Genomic DNA, 21,426 nt, shown 5'->3' with positions numbered 1-21,426 from the left:
TATGTAAACTGCCTTACCAATTAAATCATTTTCTTTGCTTTCTCAAAAATAAAATTAACTCATTTTCTTTTTACGAGTTCAGAGATTTTGTTAATTCTTAAAGTGACTTTTAGATATGGTCGCTTCTCAAATTCATTTTTTATATTAAAAAAATAATATATATATATATATATATATAGCTTTCCTCCTTATTTATATAATTCATAATAGTTAATTTTTTAACTAACAGAATTAGAATACTATTAAGAAATCATATTTTCAAAGAAACCGGCTAAATTTTAAAAGAATATTAAAAGCTTAATTAGAAAGTATTATAATATATCTGTTTTCATCATCTTTATTGTTAGTTAGGTATTTTTTTGGTTCTAGAAAATATAATCTTATTTAAAATATAACAAGCAGTTAACATATAACCTCTATACACCAAAATTCTTAAAAACCTTAAAAATTGTAAAATACATTTCTCTTTGCAAAAATTACCGAACACACTCAAAAATAATATATATAGTTCCATAGCTACATACATGCATATTCCGCGCGTAACGCGGACTAGCGCGGGCTAGCCCTAGTACACAATATTAATATAAAGATATTTAAAGGGTTGATTTAGAAACATAAATGCATACCTGTACATATAAATGTCACGGCGTTGGCAGAGATTTTGATTGCAGAGGCTACAAGTCCTCAAGAAGTCATTATCGTTCTTAGTAGATATCATCACCGTCGGATTATGAATGGTATACCAGACGGCTGAGATGCAATATGATAGGTCGTGGCTGTATCGTTCTCATGCTTGTTGTTCTCTTGATCAAAGAGCCGTGTAGCTTTTTTTTTTTTTGACAAAGGGCTTTTTATATATATATAATAGGTTAGTGTTTCTGAGGCCTAGGCCCAGTACAAAAGGAGGGCAAGGCCCAGCAGTCAAGAAACCTTAGTAAACCACGGAGAAGAAACAGAACGACGGAGTAAAACAGAGAGTGGAGGCAGGTAATCGCTTGATCAATCAATCATAGAGCCAAATTTGGATCATTGAGGAAGAGAGTTGGGGGCTGGAGTTACGAAGGCTGGAGATCTTGTTCTTTATCAACGATGAGGCAACAGACGTGATCGAGTCGACGCTTCTGAAGCTCCCTCTATGAATTCGACTGTTCCGTTCTATCCAGATGAAGTAGACCGCCGTCTGCCAAGCGAGGAGTTGTAGCAGTCGAATGTGTTTAGCAGCCTGGATAGACTGCATGTAGTTGACGACCTGGTTCCACTGGCGAATCTGCGGTGTTCTTGCCTTTGTTGCTAGGGCGCTCCAAGTCGAGAAGGAGAAGTTACAGTCGAAGAAGAGGTGGTCTCTTGTCTCCGGGACCATGTTACACAGGACGCACCTAGGATCAGTTTGCAATCCCCAGCCAACGATTTTGTCTTTCGTCGGACAACGATTGAGATGCACCAACCAAGTGAGGAAATTTTGTTTCGGGATTCCTCTAGAGGTCCAAACCGCCTTGTGCCAAAGAACTTGAGGTTTGTGTTCCCTTAGAAGATCATAGATCATACCAGTAGAGAAGGTCGATAGTTTTTTACCTTGCGGCATCCAAAAAATGGTATCTTCTTCTTCTGATAGGTTGATCGTGGTCAAGTGGGCATGAAGAGATAGCTGTTGCTCTGAGCGTGGGGATGGGAGAGACCAAATCCCTTCTCTGCACAGATCATCTATTGTAGCAGTTGCTCGAGTTCCAAGAGTAGATGATTGGCTTAGGTTGAGGAAGGTTCTCAAGTTGCCAAATGGAGACCAATTATCCACCCAGAACCGAGTGGTTCTTCCATTCCCAACTTTGACCTTAATCCACGGGTAAGCAAGGTCCCTTACTCGAATTAGCTTCTTCACTGTATGAGAATGGCTCTGTTTTTCCTTAATTATCCAGAAATTGCTAGTGCAGCTTTGCAAGATAGTCTTTGAGAACCAAGCGACCCATATGGACCCTGATCTGAAGAACAGTAGCCAGATAAGCTTGATCGAGCATGCCTTATTCCAATGGTGTAAGTCCTTTATACCCAATCCTCCCTCTGACTTAGGTAGAATGACAGTGTCCCAAGAAACTCTAGCGGAGTGGTGACCTTCTGTTGAACCCTTCCATAGATAAGCTCCGCAAATAGAATTTATTACCTTGATGCATTGTTTAGGAATCGTGAAGGTCGAGCACCAGAAGATAGAGATACCCCCAATGACAGTGTTAATAAGAAGCAGTCTTCGTGCGAAGGATAGAGACCTAGCGCTCCAACTACTAACTCTATTTTTTACCTGTTGAATTAGAGGCTCGCAATTTGACATAGATAGCTTCCTTGTAACCAAAGGAACCCCTAAGTAGCGCACTGGTAGTTGTCCCTGGCTCAGTCCCGTTTCTTGACTGATTCTGTTTGCTTCATCTTCTGACAGGCCACAAGAGAAGAAGGAAGATTTGGCAATGCTGACTTTGAGACCAGAGACTTCAGCAAATTGCTGTAAAACATCCATAACATTCTTCACCGAGTCCAGAGAGCCATCGCAGAATAGGAGGAGATCATCAGCGAAGCATAGGTGGGTCAGTTTAGCTTCTCTGCAATGATGATGATACCCAACTCTACCTTCAGCGGCCGCTCTGTCCAGCATTAGACTTAGGCAGTTCATAGCAGCAACAAAGAGATAAGGGGAGAGTGGATCCCCCTGACGAAGCCCTCTAGTGCTTCGAAAATAGCCCTGAACCGAGCCGTTGAAGCCTATCATGAAGCTTGGGGATGTTACGCACGCGTGCAGCCAGCAGAGATAGAAATGGGGGATGTCTAAGCCTTGTAGACAGTTGAAGAGGAAATTCCAGTCAAGGGTGTCAAATGCTTTGGCGATATCAACCTTAATAGTGATACGCTTAGGACCCTTGTCTCGATGATATCCATGCACAATCTCAGATGCTAGAATGGTGTTTTCCACCAGTAATCTCTCTTGAACGAATGCTGTTTGGTTTGGGACAATCAGACTTGGCAACAGAGGCTTTAGGCGCTTGACAAGGAGTTTGGAGATAACTTTATATAGAGTGTTGCAGCAGGAGATAGGTCTATAGTCAGAGATGGAAGAGGCACCGGGATGCTTTGGAACCAGGGTGAGAATTGTGGCATTGGCTGAGTAGGGTAAGAGACCTGTCCTGAAGAAGGAGTTAATTCCTGTGATAACTTCTGGTCCCACTATCTCCCATGCCGCCTTAAAGAACCCGGAGGTGAGGCCATCTGGTCCTGGAGATTTATTTGCGTTCAGCTTGAAGACCGTTTGCTTGATCTCTGATTCAAGAGGGAGGGTGGACATGGTGATGAATTGGCTCTGGGCACAGCGGAAGGGGGTTAGCTGTTGGATCCAACTTGGGGTTATCGAGGTGATGGTTCGAGTTTGAGGAGCCAGCAGTTGTTGGAAATGAGCTATAGCCAGAGAGCTCATTTCTTGGGGATCAGTGATTATGGTTCCAGAGTAGAGGGTGAAGGATCGGATTGAGTTCAGAGCATTTCGCACTTGGGTTAATCTGTGGAAGAAAGCTGTGTTGAGGTCGCCTTCTCTGAGCCAGTTAATCCTCGAGCGTTGGCGAAAGTAACTTTCCTCGATCATCCTTAGGAATTCCCACCGGTCTAGTAGTTTTTTCTCTTCACGCATGTTCGCTTCCGTTGGTTGGTTAAGTACCTGCACCTGCACAGTTTGAAGTAAGTTGTTAGTCTCTCTCACTCTCGTCTGAATATCAGAGAAATTATCTCTATTAAGCTTTTTTAAATCTCCCTTGATCTTTTTCAGTTTCACACAGAGATAAGAGAGATCCATTGCAATGCCTCCGGCCTGATTCCAAGCTTGATTAACCGTCTGGTAGAACAGGTGGTGTTTGGTTAGGTAGTTATTGAACTTAAAGGGTCTTGTTCCAGGGGAAGGGAGGTTAACAGCTAGGTCGATGATAGATGGGGAGTGATCGGATATTTCAGGGGCTATAAAAGAGGCTAGACTGTGAGGGTAAGAGGAGATCCAGGAGTGGTTTACAAGGCAACGGTCTAGTTTTTTGGCTATTGGTGAGGATGGGCACTTGTTTGTCCAAGTGAAGAGAGGGCCATTGTATCTGAGATCAAAAAGGCCAAGCTCTGAGAGGGCATCTCGGAATTCTGTCATTGGGGGATCAAAGCAATTAATAGCAGGGTTGGAATGTTCAGAGAAGTGGATGATTTGATTGAAATCACCACCAACAATCCAAGGAACAGCGTCCAAAGAGAGGGACTGATGGACGTCGAGGAGATCAACCCATAGATCTGATCTCTCAGAGCTAAGATTCGAGGCATAAACAACAGTAAAAATGAATCTTTGAGTTGGGCCTAGGAGGATCTCAGTTGTGATTGATTGGCTGGTTTGGTGGAGAATGGCAGCAGAGGCTGGAGATTTCCAAATGATGATTACTCGCCCATCTGGACCCGAGGAGTGATTAGAGAGGAAGTTCCAGTTGGGGTAGGTTTTAGATAGAATATGGTTTAGCTGAGGTTCCTTGATTTTACTTTCCAAAATAGCACCAAAAGAGGCCATACTACGGGCCAACCAGTCAGAGAAAGGTTTGTGCTTATCCGGGTCGTTAATGCCACGGACATTCCAAAAAAAAATGCTTTATTACTCATAGAGATTTTACAGGTTTTTCCCCTTGAGGTAGAAGAGAACCATCAGGGTCAGAAACTAATTGGTTAGAGAAGGAAGAGGTTGGGAGGGAAGGAGGGATAGGTAGAGTGGGCAGGACGATGGAGTTGAAAAGAGAGGGGTCAAGTATCGCAAAAGGGTTGTGGGTGGGGAATTTTATGGAGCCTGGGGTATTTGATATTTTGGCTGCGGCTTTGTGTTTAAAGGGGGTCGCTCTTCTCGGAAGCGAGGCAGGGAGAGCAACTACAAAGGGGGCCTCTGAGGGAGAAGAGGAATAAATAATAGGACTATCAAGATCCTGGGGATTAGGGGAGGGGGAGAGGTAGAAATCAGGTTGAGATTGGATTAAAGTGAGATTGAAATCCATCAAAGTTGGGTTTACAGCTAAAGGTGGAGTTGGGGAGAGTATTTCTTGAAGGTCAGAATCGAAATCAAGGGTGGGAAGGTTAGAGGCGGGGAGGGGTATGTGGACAGGGGTATTGATGGGGGGGTCTTTTGTGGAATTTGACATGGAGAGGTCGGGGTGGGGGGGAGAGTGAAGTATCACTTTCTGACCAGTCCGAGGGGACAGTGAGACAGTCTTTGAGTATGTAACCGATATGTTTGCAGAAAGCACAGGTGGGAGGGATCCAGGGATATTCGACAGTAACTGGGATGATCTCTCCGCTAGTCCGCTTGAGTTCAATCAGCTCAGGAAGCCTAGTGGTTAGGTCTGCTTCAATTTTTACATGAGCAAGATTGAGATCAGTAAGGTTTCTGGTGAACTCATAAGTTTCTTTGGGCTCTCCGATCAAACCGGAGGCAAAGCTCAGCCCTTCTAAGCTGCGGAGATCCAGAGGGAGCCCTTTGAGATGAGCCCATAGCGGTATTGAGGAGAAGTCGATGGCATCAACAGTTTTTGATGAAGTCCAGCGTGATACTTGGAACATAGCCGTTCCAACATACCATAGCCTTTTCTCTAAGACTTTCTTCCTTATAAATTCATTTGGTATTCTCACAAGAATTGTTCTATCTTGTAGGTTGGTGCGAATATCCAGTTTCTGACCTTTTTCCCATAGGTAGTTGAGGACACTCTGAATAGCTTGATAAGAGGGCATCTTAGCTAAGAATGCTCCTACGATAAACTCTTTGTGCATATCTGCTCCTCGTTGGAAGACCTCATCAAGAATAGTCACCTGCGGGACTCCGGTTGAGGAGTAGGAGATGGGGGCTAGTCGTTTCAGAGACCTGTCAGCAATGGGATGAGCTTTTTGAGCCCAAGTTTTTGCAGGTGGGGGAGCTGGGGTTTCAGAAGGTGGTGGGTCTTGGGTGCTAGTTTTGGTGGAGTTGGCAGAGGGGCGAGGGGGGAGGGGGATAAAGATTTTGGACTTGAGTTTTGGGGGGTTCTTTGTGGCTGGGAGTCTAGTTTTCTGAGAAGAAGAGGAGTAGTCTGGGAAAAGAGGAGAGGAATGTTTGGAGGGAAGAGCAGTAAACCCTTTGAAAATATCTTCCGAACTGTTCACGTGAACAGTCGTAGTTGCAACATTTCCAGATCTAGAAGTGAACTCCATAGATCCGGCATCAATGCTGTTAGTAGAGGTGTTTTGACCAGTGGATTTGTTCAAATCTTTGCCAAGAGAAGCAGTTTCAGAAAGGTGAGAAGTTTGCTTTTTTGACAGTGAAGGATGAGCACTAGTTTTGGATAGGGTAGGAAATTGGGATTCAAACAAAGAAGAGGCAGGGGATAGGGGGTCGGGCGGGTCAGGCGGAGGAAGGAGGGGGGTGCTACCAGCAGTAACAGGCGGAGGAATCAGGCCGGAGGCGCGCTCAGGCGAGAACCAGGGGTTCCCTTTCTCACTCATCTTTTTTTTTTAATAACTTTTGCTTTTCTCTTTTTCTCTTAGAGCCGTGTAGCTTTCCCAAGACCATTCTTTCTCTCTCTCTAATAAGAAGTGTATGAAGAGATAGGAGGCAACGGGGATATGAGCAATAGAAGCAAAACACAAGTTATTTAAAAGCACACAAATGGAAGAATCTAATAACAAAGATAATGTTGTTTAATTTATAACATTATTAAATTAAAAAATTTCTAATCATAACTTTGTGTATGTACAGAAAACCATGTTGGTGTACACTGTAAGTAATGAATTTATTAGAGAACAAAAATCAAGAGCTGATTAAGACAATCAATAATTCAATATGACCAAAAATTAAGCAATCAATTAAAAATCGCATGAAATATTCAGTTTTCATACCATTTTAATTTTTTTTATAACCCGGAATATTCGGCAGGTTGAAGTCTAAACGACTAATCTTTTGAAAACTTATTCACCAATGTCAGACAGATTTTATTGATTATAATGGAATTAGAAACTTATGTCATTTGGCCACATAAACAAATATATCTGAAATGGTAGGTCTGAGTGCTTAACATTTTTGCCCCAAAAATTATTCCCAATCACCTTCTGAGATCAATTACTTACCTTATAGATATACGATGGATACAGTACTTTCAAGTAGCTGTGTAGTTATACAGTAAATTCAAAATTACAAATGTGTTATTTCACCGATAGTAGAAACTCCGTAAATTAATACTCGATAAATTAATAAACAAGCTAAATTATTAAAAAAAATCAGATTCCAAATTGGACTGGTTTAAAATATGACACAAATCGATAAAATAAAAAAAAAATTTAGAAAATTTTATGTAGATATATAGTCTCATCAAAATTAGAAATTAATCATTTATATATATAAGATTTTTATAAGTACAAGCCAAACATTGTATTGTTTGTTTTACACTCACAATGAAGTTTATCTCTATTTTTATTAACATTTCAATATGTTTTGATAATATTTAGTAAAATTATATCTAAAACTACATTTAAATTCTATGAAGCATATTTCGTATATACCAAATAATGTAATAAAAGCGATTTAAAATTAAATTTCTAAAATTTTATTATTATATACGAATAAATCAAATATTCTTTCTTATTTTATAAAAAATATTCTAAAATAGAGAAATCTAAAAATGAATATTTTTTTATAAATTAATAACTACATAAATTAATAAATTTTATAGTCCTAATATTATTTATTTATAGAGTTTTTATTGTATATAAAAAGCAACAAGATGAATTGTCTATCGTATACGGTTTTGGGTTTCAGTTTAGTTTTTTTTTGTTAAACTAATAACATAACCATACTATTATCAATTTATATATATTTTTTCTACATATAAGTTTCAAGAAGCATAAAAATTGAAATGGCATAAGCACATATAAAGTTACTATTTTTATGATTATCATGATAAAACAATTATTTTTTTTTGTCAACAAAAAAAAATCAGTTATCATGATAGAACAATTAAAAAACAATATTTTTTTTGAATGGGAATATAGTTAATACTTTGTCGAAAAACAAGACTTATTAAAAAATGTATTAAGTTACTTTTTATTATTACTACTTTTTGAAAATAATGGAATTACTTTTTTTTTTGTCGATTTTTGGACCACAACGGACCGATCCGATATCCCTTACACCTCCATAGAAGAGAAAAGCTCACTAGGAGGCAGGTTGAACCCTGAACGCCAAGGTGGACAAGCCACTCAACGTGACCACTGGGCCATTGGGCCATGACAACCTCGGCGGAATTACTTTTTCTATAATTGAAGTAAAAATCATTAAATTTTAAATTAATGGAGAATCAAAAATCAAAAATCAAAATTAGAAATGTTTTCAAACAAGCGGTACCGGTCCAACCGGTTGGATTAAAAAGTCCAAGGCGTTCGCTGTGGTAAATTAACATAACATGCATACGTGTTTCTTTCTCTTCCTCAAAAAACATCTGTTTCATTTTTCATTTTATTTTCTCACTCTCTCTCTCTCGTTTAGAAAAAAAAAACTGACTTGGATATGTCATTTGTACGTAGCAAAAACCAAAAAGAAAAAGGCAAGAAAAAAATAGATAGAATCGAATAAAAAAGAAGCAAAAACATTGAGAGGTACGTCAAACTCTAATTAGGGCATAAAGTCTTGTCGGAGACAGGAGCCATGGGAAGAAGAAAAGTGCAGATCAAGCGGATCGAGAACAAGAGCAGTCGACAAGTCACTTTCTGCAAACGACGCAATGGTCTCATTGAGAAAGCTAGACAGCTTTCTGTTCTCTGTGAATCTTCCGTCGCTGTTCTCGTCGTCTCCGCCATAGGAAAACTCTACAACTCATCCTCCGGTGACAAGTAACATACTTCTCTCTTCTAAGTCCCACTCTAGCTTTCTTCTTAGTTCTTACTCTTTTTGTTTAGTTACTTTCCCGATATAGTCACTCGAAATCTAGGGCTTTTCTTTTCGTTCAAATCAACTGAGATCCTCACTTTGCTTTGTTGCTGACGATAGCCGGTGCGTAAGCTCAAACCTAATTTAAGATTAAACAATGTGGTGGCCAAGATATATATGTTCTCGGTGTTCGTATTATTTTGCCATTTTGTAATAATGATTTTTATTTTCTCTATTAATTGTACGAATTTTATTTTAATATTGCATGTGATTCCAGAAAAAAATTTACACGTGCTGATACTACGTGCTCAATGTTGTTTAATGGATTATTAAGTAATCTTTGTATCGCTACTTCATCTGTTGTTTCATTTTTTTCCTCATAAGAAACAATATACATTGTTAAAATTTTGAGACTTTTTTACCAAATTTTTTTTTTGAGTCTTGGTTTATAAATTATAACCAAATATTGGATGCACTTTTGGTTAGGTTAATTTCATCAGTTAGCAAGAATCTTTGGTTTAGAATCAGATGCCATTGTTAAATCATTATCCAAATTGTATTGTAGATTGCTTGTTTTGTAATTTCTCTTTGATTGATTTAGTGATTAAGTATTGTCCATAGGTTTATACTTGATCTTGATGGTTTGATTGTGGCGATTTACTGATTCTTAGCATTGGTACTTGCACGCATTCTACATTAGTTTTAACTGGAAATCGTTTTCACCCTTTTAACCGTCATCTTTGTGTGCATATGACACTATACAAGACATATATCTCTTGATTGATGAACGAGATTTTGCGTTTCTTCACGATGCTGTGCTTTTTTCTTGAAATTAATATAATTTGGGTTTCTTTGGTGAAGAAAATAATTAAGTTCACGGTCACTACGTATAGGTCATCTTTAAGTCGAAACCTGTTTTCAAATGGGCAGGACCGGTCCTCGACCAAGCCGGATGAAACATTCGATTCAGGCTCCGAATTTTTTTTTTAAACATTATAAATACATAAACCTCCAAATTTGTCAAAAAAAAAAGAATTAGGTCTCCAACCTATTGAAATCCTTATTAAATTGTCTATAGCCTCTAAAATATCAGAGCCGGCCCGGCCCTTGCAAACAGGTGAAACCACTAGACCACAACCATTTGATACCTAAACTTAACGCACTATACAAAGTTTTTTTTTTTACTAGAGATTTCTTAAGCGCCTTGCTCATGTCTTTTTTCTTTTTGATTATTTCAAGTTAATACATTTCTAATAACTTAAAAATAAAGTGCAACTTATATTATTGAGTTCTTACAATAGACCACGGATAAAGATTGGGATTGAAGTACTTCCCTGAAATGCTTAACCCACTTTCTTGTCCAACCCTTTATGGAGTATCCCCTATCTTTCAACCAAAGGTTTTGTTTTCAGTTCTCCAATTTGGTTGACTAAATCTGTGAAAGATTCAGTAGTAGGTGAGACTTGAATTTCATTGCAGAGAATATATATATAGGAGAAGCTTGTCCGTTTTGTTTCCTGATTTCTGAGTTTGCATAGATAAATATTCGAAACTATTTTCACCTGGAGATTTTACTTCAATTTAAAATAAGTTTCAATTATATTTGTCGTTAGGAGGAATGCCTTTACTCGTTTATAATCTTCCCAATAGATTTGTGTGAAGTTTTAATTGGTTCTCTTTTTTTTTTTGTAACACAATTATTGATTCTCCTTTTCTGTGGTTCACTTACAATTATTGGTTCTCAAAAAAGAAAATTTCAAAGTTCTTACTCCAAGGGAAAAGTAAGTAACACTTTATCTTTTATTCCTTAAATCTTAAGAAATGTTAAAGAATCATAGGTAACAAATATTCCTTGTAAATGGTGAAAATTATAAAGAATGCTAAGGAATTAGCTATTCCCACTCATTCCCTTGGTCACCATTTGAAGCCTAAAAAATTTGGAGTTTCAGATTTACATAGTAAGTAAAACAAAATTACCCATGTATATGCTGTAATGAAAAGTGAAACTAAGACGATCATTGTAAAAATACAGTAATTGGATAGATATATACAAAAACTTTCTTAAACAGACCTATTGTGTTTTATTTTAAGCGATATACTCTACACTATATATGCCTAGTTAAGTAAATATTTGATCAACTTAACTATATGTTAGTAGCACAAACTGATGTTCTACAACTGTGTCATACGTATAGAATTAGGTTAAGAAAACTATATGTTTGTAACACAAGATGCTGTAAAAATATAACATATACAGACGCATATAAAGGCATTCTTTCTCTCAGTGTCATTCGATCTCTATAAAGCATATACTGATAACTGTTTCTAATTCGTAGTTTTGAAATGATATTTTACAAATTTGATCTGATATGCATTTTCCTGTTGTTCTTTGTATGTCCAGCATGTCCAAGATCATCGATCGTTATAAGATACAACAAGCTGATGACCTTCAAACCTTGGTAACTTAGCTAAGACCTTCATTAAAATCTTCTTCCGGATTGGTTTCTGGTGCCTTGAACGAATAGAAGCGCTGGTTGAGCCTGAGATAGCTCCATGTTTTGAACTTGTCAAACGAGCTTATGTCTAAGGTTCCATGTTATACAAAAACTTCACAAGACTTCCAACCTTTTCCCATTTTTTCACATAAGAAGTTACTTGAACTAGTCACTACAAGAAAACAGCAAGGATTCTGAGGGAAAAAATCGTCGGAATTTCGTCGGAATATCGTTATTCCGACGACATACCGACGAAACAAGTCCTCGGAAATAATTCCTCAGAATTTCTTCTTTCCTCGGAAATCCCTCGGAAATTTCCGACGGAATTCCGAGGAACCAAATTTCTGAGGAAATTCCGAGGATCACTAGTTTGTCGGAAATCTCCTCGAAATATACCGAGGGAGAACTTCGTCGGGATATTTCCTCGGAATTCATCGATCGATGCGTTTTTGGACATATATACATCGATCGATCGGAATATACCGAGGGACATGTTCCTCGGAATATTCCGAGGAACATGTCCCTCGGTATATTCCGAGGAAAGCTGTCCCTCGGTATATTCCGAACGTTTTTTTATAAACAGATCAATCGATGGACTTATGTCCAAAAACGCATCGATCGATCGAGTAAAAAATGTAATGAATTTCCTCGGAATGTAAAAAATATTAATTTTTTTAAAAAAATAAAATTTTTGAAATTTAAATTCGAAAATATAAAATTAAAATTAAAATTGAAATCATATTAATTAATATTCAAAGTTTCACAAATAAAAATAAAACATTCCGAGTTTTTGGAAAAAAAAAAAACTACGGGTCTGGCACGTCCGGGAACACCTCGTTCGGGTACATCCTCTGCATCATCTCCATCATTTGCTGGTTCAGCCTCCTCTGTGCCTCATAGCCCGCCTGTTGAGCCGCCATCTGGGTCTCCAACAAAGATATGCGATCATCCTTGTCCTTCAACTGAGCCGTAAGTACTTCTGGATCAACAAAGGGCAGTGGTGCAGAAGAAGGAGGAACCGACCGGGTGCGACGACCCAAACCGATCAAACGTCCCTTCTTCTTTAGAACCGACTGAATAGAAAATAGCCAAATTTACAAATTTAAACCAAGAAATAAATGAATTGAACTTTAAAAAAAAAAGAACTTACGGATTCAACGATTTCGTTGATTCGAAACCGGGACAAGTTGGTCGAAGCGTCATCCTCGGTTTGAAGCTGAGACACTTCGTCTACCACCTGAGTTTGGACCAGGTCGACCACGTCCCTCACAAGACCGTCATCAATCTGGCCGGTCTTCTTGTTGGTATACGCCCTCCTCATTAGGGCAAGATCATCAACCGGCTCGCCATCATTTTCTTCCGCCTTGAAAAAAAACATAAATTAAAGAAACATTAGAAATTAGAAGAAATGCACAATAAATTAAAATTCTGAAACTCAAATAATTGAAGAAAAAACGGTTGAACTTACCATGCGATCTCCCAGAGTGGCAATAGATTGAGCACCCAAGTTATGCTTGTAGATGCCCTTCCCTTTACGGTCGCTCCTGCAGTTGGTGGAGTTGGTGGAAGAAGTTTTTTCGTCTCTTCCTTATCCCAATGCGCACACAACTCCTTCCAGACCGTGTCGTTCATCGACTTTGGGACCTTTTAATAAAAAAAAGAAAATAGTTTAATAAATTAAAAAATAGTTTAATAAATTAAAAAATTGTTTAATAAATTAAATCGAACCTTATTGATTTCCCACTTCTTCTTCCACTCGTGGATCTGCTTCCCATAGTTGTTCATAACTTTATGGACGAAGTGGGGATAGATAAAGAGCGTCTCATCGGAATTCCAGTTGAACTCTTGCTGAAAAAAACACAATTAGTAGAAAATTTATATTAAAGATTAAAAATATAAGTAAAAAATTAGAATACTTACCGCAAACTGACGAAACCACAGAACCTGCTTGTCGGTAGGGAAGTGAGTGAAAGTCGGATGTCCTCTGTCGAGGGCCGAGTACATCATACGGTTGATCCATGCGCTGATCTCGTTCCCGGATCGGTTGAACCTAATAAAAAGAACAAACGGTTAATAATGAATCCAAATTTAAAGAAAAAAAAAATGTTTAATTACCATGTTTGACCCCGTCCATATGGATACGGAAGATGGTCACGACCGGGCTGTTGAACCAACTCCGCAACACTCATCACTCTCGGAGGACTCGGAGGAGCAGGAGCGGATGCAGCAGCGGGAGCGAGAGGAGCAGGAGCGGGTGCAGCAGAGGGAGATGTATGGTTGGAGCTGTGGGGCGAAGGGAAATCCTTAAAATGGGTGGAATCCCGAGACTGGCTCCCTGTACCACCACGACCACAACGCTGTCGAGGCCGGGTCTGATCATCATGAGACCTGTATATTAAAAAAATATAAAAATATATTTAATAAATACAGAAATATATAAATTAATTTTGTTTAAAAAAAAATCACAAATAATTTAATCACAAAAAAAGATTTATGGATATTAAAAATATTTAATAAATATATAAAAATAGTTCTAATAAACAAAAATAGTTTTAATAAATAAAAAATAGTTTAATAATTACAAAAAATAGTTTTAATAATATATATATATATATATATATATATATATACTAAAAATATTTTTAAATCCCAAATAATAGTTTTTAATCACAAAAAAAGTTTTATAGATATTATAAATGTTTTTTAAAGTCCAAAAAATCGAATTTATATACAAAAAAGATTTTGTAAAATCCAAAAAATCGAATTTATATAGAAAAATCGTTTTGTAAAATACAAAAATCGATTTTATATACAAAAATCGATTTTATAAATACAAAAAAAATAAAAAAAATTCTAAAAAAATTCTAAATCAATTCAACAAAACAAATTATTCAACCAAATCACAATTCTAAACCTATTATACAACCAAATCACAATCCTAACCAATCACCCTAACAAAAATCTATCAAAACTACACAAAAACCTAACAAATAGAACCTAAGAGAGTGGGATATGGTCCTTACATGATTTGTGTAAGAGAATGGGGAGATCGCCGGAGATATCGCCGGATTTGAGTGGGAAATCGCCGGAGGAGTCGCGCAGAGGAAGAAGAGAGAAATGGGGAAGAAGAAGCGGCTCGTGGTTATAAAACCTAGGGTCCGACGGAATTCTAATTTCAATTTTCGCGAAATATTTGCCCGGTAAAATGAAAATATTCCGAGGAAATTCCGACGGAAAGTAAAATATCCGTCGGACTTTCCTCGGAATATTCCGAGGAAATACCGAGGAACTAGTGTTTGGGGTTTCAAAACATCAATTTTTTTTGCCGTATTTTATTTCTTATACAATTGTAATGCATACCATTGAGGATTCTTTGTATAGATGAGGATAAACCATGAAATAACAAATTTCAAAACTAATTGAAAGTATTCCCTTTACCGTTCATTAAAAGGTATAAGTGTTTCTCTTATGTTGTGGGATTTCGTTCATACAATCGGAAAAGTATTAATTATACGGTAAGGAACAAATTTTTGACTTTATAATGAACGTAAGACACTTAATAAGGGTTATATAGGTGTTATTCAAACCGCAAAACGTTGTCTTTATTGGACTTCAGAGCTGTTGAACATCTGGGAAACGATTGGCACATGGGTTTATAGATCTTCTCAGGCAAAGGAGTCACTTATCCGGAGCCCAGTACTGAGATATGCCACACGCCTCATTGGCTCATTGCTATACGGGACAACCACAGCCGCATCAGTCACGCAATGGGAGTTGTGCCTCCTGTACCAAGGTGTGAGACATTTGCTACCGGCATTTGGAAACTCTACATTCCCACCTGCTACTGCCTTCAACATGGGAGCGGTGCTGGCCGCAAACTTAGCAGGATACAAGGGGAAAGTAACCAAATCCAAGAGCAATGCATGTGGATTTGGTGCAGTGATTACTCGGATCCTTACACATGTGGGTGTAGACTGCGAGAACCATCAGGTAGCACTGGACAGATCGAACAACATTGCTTGGAACTACCTGGATGTCATTTCTCTAGTAAGTAAGGAGTTCATAGCTGGTCCCCACTCGAGGATCGATCGGGATGGTCCTTACGTCTACGTATTCCAGGACCGAGCGAAGAAAACACTCTACTGCCACCTGCCTCAGATCGGCCTGACTGCTCTACTTTCAGAGGCTGCAGTTGAGTTCCTACCCCCTGCTACCGCACTAGTAGACAGGCCATCCTTCTTCACGCCAAAATATCAGACCAAAGGCAAGGCCGTGGTTGATGAAGAAGGAGAAGATGAGGCTGCACAAGCCATTCCAGATGATTCACAACCCCATCAGCTACTCCCATCAGACTCCAGCCAGTACAAGCTGCAAGAGCTTCCACCGAACGCCACTTCGCGCCAGCAACAACATTGGAGAGATCAGAGCATAAAGACAAACAACGACATGCTACACAAGATCTGGGCTGCCATTTCACGTATCAGGCCGTGTCGTTGCCAAAAGGATGATGTAGTTCATCGGGACAACTCTCCATCCAGCTCTGGTTCGGGTTCGAGTGGTACACACAGGGTAAGAAAGAGGTCCAAGAGACCCACAGATGCAGGAACATCTGGAGCAGGAGACGAGGAGTAGGAGCTATCACCGGCCAGTATTGCCATTTGATTTTCGACCGCGCTATTTTATTTTCTTTTCTATTCTAACGTTTTATGGTCTTATTTTCTGTTAATTTTGAACTTAGTTTTTTTTTTTTTCTTAATTATGAGTTCGTATTTCTTTTACATGGTTTCTTTGTTTTATTTGGTTGTGTTTTGAGTAGTTTTTAATTCGTATTCAGCTTTGTCTTGCTAGATAAACCAAATAACTAATATACGAGGAAAGAGGTTATATCAAGTGTTCCTCGGAATTTCTTCGGTATTTCTTAAAAAAAAAAAAAAATCAATGGTAGTCTGTTTCCGAGTCATCATCACCAGATGAATCTGAATCTGGATCTTGGTGAAACTCTCCAATCCCTGGTTCATCCTCTACGTGAACGACGGCTTCCTCTCCAAAGTCGGTTAAATCGACTACAAGGCCAACTCCAGCTAAATCTTCTGCTGCACTTAAGTTGCCGGATGTGCTTGGTTGTAGTGGGTCTTCCAGCTCAGAACTTCCCTGAACTCGGCCTCTCGGGTTGAGTCTTGTAACAGTAACTCATTGATCATCTCTGTTCCTTACCCGGGGGTACTTGATATAACAAACCTGTAACATTTAGAAAAATTATAACTTAATACACATGATGATGAATCATTCTGAATAATTAACATTTAATTACCTGATCGGCCTGAGAAGCAAGAATGAAAGGATCATAATATTGCAGCTTTCGCCTCGAATTTACTGACGTAACACCAAATGCATCTGTTCTCACACCTCGATCTGGAGTGTTGTCGTGCCAATCACAATAGAAAACAGTACAGCGCAATCCAACCATGCCCAAATACTTGATTTCCAAAATCTCATGTATGTGTCCGTAGTATACATCATCTCCTGATGCAGAACAAACGCCAGCATCATAAGTCGTACTCGAACGTCTCCTCTTCTGAGTTGTGAATGCATATCCTCGAGTACAAAATCTCGGATATGACTTCACAACAAAGTTTGGTCCAACGACCATCTCACGTATCCAATCGTCAAATGTTTCACCTCTGGCCAAACCAGCAGACACCTATTAATAACACATATATATATGTTATATCAATAAATGTGAATTAGTATAAATATGTGATAAAATATATTTTAATTTGTTTAAAGCACTCACATAAGTAAACATCCATCCAGTAAATTCTCTCTGCTTCATTTCTTCTAGTTCGTCCTCTGTGGCGTATCTATACTCGAACCGCTTTTCTGCCATGAAAATCATGTATATGATGACAATAATGTAATTAATTAAGATTTAAATTTCAACTTGTTAAAATAAAAATTTGTAAGCTCATTTATTTACCTCTCATATTGAAGAACGTCTTCGCAGTTGGTGAGCAAATATGTTTGCAAATGACTGCGCTCCTGCTCAGTAAGTCGACGGTCCTTTGGTTTTCCGCTAAGTCGTCCAACGTCTGTGAAAATGTCTGGAACCGTAACATGATATGTTGCCCGTTCGCCTCTATCATCATGCCGAGCAGGTCTTCTGTTTTTGGTCTGAACTTCTGCTGGAAAGTAGTACTCGGCAAAGTTTGAAGTTTCTTCATTGATCATCTGTGCGACTATAGAACCTTCCACCCTACTTAAATTTTTCACCATCTTCTTCAAATGGAACATATACCGCTCATACAGATACATCCATCTATACTGCACAGGACCACCAAGTTCCAATTCTCTTGCCAGGTGAATAACAAGATGCTCCATAACATCAAAAAATGAGGGAGGAAATATCTTCTCAAGGTTGCACTGAATCACGGCTATGTTAGTCTTCAAATTTTCAATACCTTCAAGAGTCACTGATCTCGTGCATAAATCGCGGAAGAAACCACTTATCCCTGCAATTGCTTCATGAACATTTCGTGGTAATAGTTCCTTGAAGGCGAACGGAAGGAGGCGCTGCATCATTACATGGCAATCGTGGCTTTTCAAGCCAGTAAACTTTCCTTCCTTTCTGTCGATACAGTTACGCAAATTTGATGCGTAACCGTCTGGAAATTCCACATCGTTTGAAATCCAATCAAAGAACGCATCTTTTCCCTCTGCATCAAGTCGGTATATGGGAAAAGGAGCCCTACCATTCTCATCAACATGAAGTTCTGAACGAGCACATATATCGACTAAATCCAGTCTTGACTTCAAATTATCCTTTGTTTTACCTTGAACATTAAGGATCGTGTTCATGAGATTGTCAAAAAAGTTCTTCTCAATATGCATGACATCTAAATTATGCCTTAGCAGATGATCCTTCCAGTATGGCAGATCCCAGAAAATACTGTTTTTGTGCCAGTTATGTAGTTCTCCAACAGCATCTACCGGAAAACGCTCATGTCCACCGACGTCTGGCGTCCTTTCTGCACCAAAATCTCTTAGTTGTATCTTCAAATCTTTCCCACAAATTTCCGGAGGTGGACTGTCAAACACCCTCTTGTTCTTCGTAAACAAATTCCTACTCCTACGATATGGATGATCAGGTGGTAGGAATCTCCTGTGACAGTCAAACCAACACGTTTTCCTTCTGTGTTTTAGTTGGAAAGCATCAGTGTTATCTTGACAATATGGACATGATAGCCTTCCATGCGTTGTCCATCCAGACAACATACCATATGCTGGAAAATCACTTATTGTCCACATTAGTACTGCCCGCATTTGAAAGTTTTCTTTACACGAAACATCGTATGTTTCAGCACCTTGAGCCCATAGTTGTTGCAACTCATATATTAGTGGCTGAAGAAACACATCAAGTGATCTCTTAGGATGCTCTGGTCCGGGAACGAGAATCGAGAGAAACAAAAACTCTCGTCGCAAGCACAAGTTTGGGGGTAGGTTGTATGGTGTAAGAATGACGGGCCATAGAGAATATTGTCTTCCACTCTTGCCAAACGGACTGAAACCATCAGTACATAATCCAAGGTAGACATTTCTTCTCTCATACGCAAAGTCGGGATACTTTGATTGGAAATGCTTCCACGCTTTTGCATCTGAAGGATGTCTGATCTCACCATCTGTTGAGTGCTCCGCATGCCATCTCATTGGTTGCGCTGTGCGTTCAGACAGATACAACCTCTGCAACCTTTCCGTCAAAGGTAAATACCACATCCTTTTATATGGCACTGGAACTCTTCCACTCGTATCTTTATAACGAGGTTTTCCACAAAATTTGCATGTAACCCGCTGTTCATCCGCCCTCCAATAAATCATGCAGTTGTCGCTGCATACATCTATTACCTGATACGATAAACCAAGACCAGCTACGAGTTTCTGAACCTCGTAGTATGAACCAGGAGCTACATTATCCTCGGGTAGAATACCTTTTACAAAATCAGCAATCGCATCCACACAGTCTTCAGCCAAATTATAATCTGTTTTAATGCCCATCAATCTTGTAGCAGATGATAAAGCTGAATGACCATCTCTGCAACCTTCGTACAATGGTTGCTTTCCAGCATCCAACATATCATAAAATCTCCTAGCTTCTGCATTGGGTAAATCTTCCCCTCTAAAATGATCATTTACCATCTGCTCAGTACCTACACCATAATCTACATCCGTTCTAATTGGTTCTTCTAATCTAACCGCTGGCTGAGGTTCGCTAGTACTACCATGTTCATAATCAGTTTCCCCATGATGATACCAAATTTTGTAACTTCGTGTAAACCCACTCAAATATAGATGAGTCCAAACATCCCACTCTTTAATAACCTTTCTATTTTTACAATTAGAGCAAGGACATCTTAACATACCTGTTTTTGCTTCCGGTTGTCGGTGAACTAACCCCATGAATTCGGTTATACCTCGTTGGTATTCTTCCGTAAGCAATCTCGTGTTCGGATCCAAATGAGGTCGATCGATCCAAGAACGAAAATTATTTGAAGAAGACATATTTTTTATGAATCAAATTCGTGTGTAAATAGAGTAAGAGGGAGGATGAAGATATGGAGTGAATGAAGAGGAAGAGGAGTGCTTGTATTTATAGTTTAAATCCTGCCGACAGACCGAGGAAATTCCGACGGAATTTCGACGGAAAAGGCTAGTTCGTCGGAATTTCTCGGAATTTTGTAAAATCCCCCAACGGCTCTCCAACGGCTATAATATTTCCTCGGAATTCATCGGTTTTTTCCGAGGAACACATATTTCCTCGGAATTTCCTCGGAATATTCCGACGGAATGATGTTTCCTCGGAATTTCGTCGGTATATTCCGAAGAAATTCCGAGGAAACACAAAATTTGGTTTCCTCGGAAATTCCTCGGGATATTCCGAGGATTTCATTTTCCGTCGGAATGTCCGTCAGAATATGGCTGTTTTTTTGTAGTGAGTCCAAAGGTTAGTAGTAAAACTCCATTTTTTTTCCTCTTCTTCTGATCAATTTTCTTCCCCTATTCTGTCCACTTATGAATATACAGCAACCTTGAAGAAGCGAATGTCGATGGTGTAAGTGTTGATTCTCTAAATTCGCCGGAGGAGAGCTGCTCTGTCCGTAACTAGAGCTACAAAGGTATATTTATATATATACGCTGTTAGGAAATGATTGAACTTCTTCAACAGTATTTGCAGTTTGGACCTTGCCTGACTTCAGATTATGTCTCCAGTTTGACACCAATATTCAATGTCTTGTTGCAGACAAAATTAATGATGGAGTTTTTGAAGACCCGTAGAGAAAAGGTTAGTGTTTTGGTTTGTATTCGCCACCCCGGCCATTCTGCGATGCTGATTTCAAGAACCTCTTAACTTTGGAGTCTACATGTCAGAATATCACTAGACCAGTTTGTTAGGAAATGCGCGGTCAAATTTTGCGGTAAACCAGAATTTATGGAAGCGGAAAAGCAGATACACACACAAAATTGTTAACGGAGTTCGGCCAATGTTGCCTAAGTCTCCGGACCTGCTACAGATCTTTTATTATCAACCCGGAAAATTTTACAAGCTCTCAACTCGTACCCCAATCCCAAATACACTCAAAAATTACTCGAATTTTCTTAAAGAAGATTTTTTGTGAGAATATTTTTTTTTCTCCTTCTTCTTCGATTTCTCTTTGTTCTCTCTCTCTGTGTTTTCTTGTTTTGGGATGCATTTAAGAAACCAGAAGCTTGTATATTTATAGGAAGAGCTTGAGGAGTAGGTGAACATAATTGTTGACAAAAGCACCTCCTTCACCGTCCAACTTCACCGTCCATCACCGGCCAACACAAAAAACGTGTTCTTTGACTTACAATCTCCCACTTGAAGACTGATTTCAATCTGTCTTCACACCTTGATCAATGTAGCAGGTCTTCTCAGCTTGTTACTCCAACAAGCCAACTGAGGTTGCACATAACCTTAGCCTATCATATGGC

General features: G+C 38.9%; 1 protein-coding gene across 1 annotated transcript in view; it reads left to right on the top strand.

Annotated features, from left to right (window-relative positions):
- Nucleotides 1-8,491: 8,491 nt before the first annotated feature.
- LOC106433514 (agamous-like MADS-box protein AGL31) overlaps nt 8,492-21,426 on the top strand; it is a 38,935-nt gene continuing 26,000 nt past the window's right edge. Inside the window, exons 1-2 of the mRNA XM_013874334.3 lie at nt 8,492-8,889; nt 11,328-11,385. Coding sequence (XP_013729788.2) covers nt 8,705-8,889; nt 11,328-11,385 — 243 coding nt within the window. The 5' untranslated portion in view covers nt 8,492-8,704. The remainder of the gene's footprint in view (nt 8,890-11,327; nt 11,386-21,426) is intronic.

Source organism: Brassica napus, chromosome C3, assembly GCF_020379485.1.
Source record: "Brassica napus cultivar Da-Ae chromosome C3, Da-Ae, whole genome shotgun sequence".
Classification (NCBI taxonomy): domain Eukaryota; kingdom Viridiplantae; phylum Streptophyta; class Magnoliopsida; order Brassicales; family Brassicaceae; genus Brassica; species Brassica napus.
Note: the sequence above shows the minus strand (reverse complement) of the source record. Positions and strands in the feature narration are given on the sequence as shown.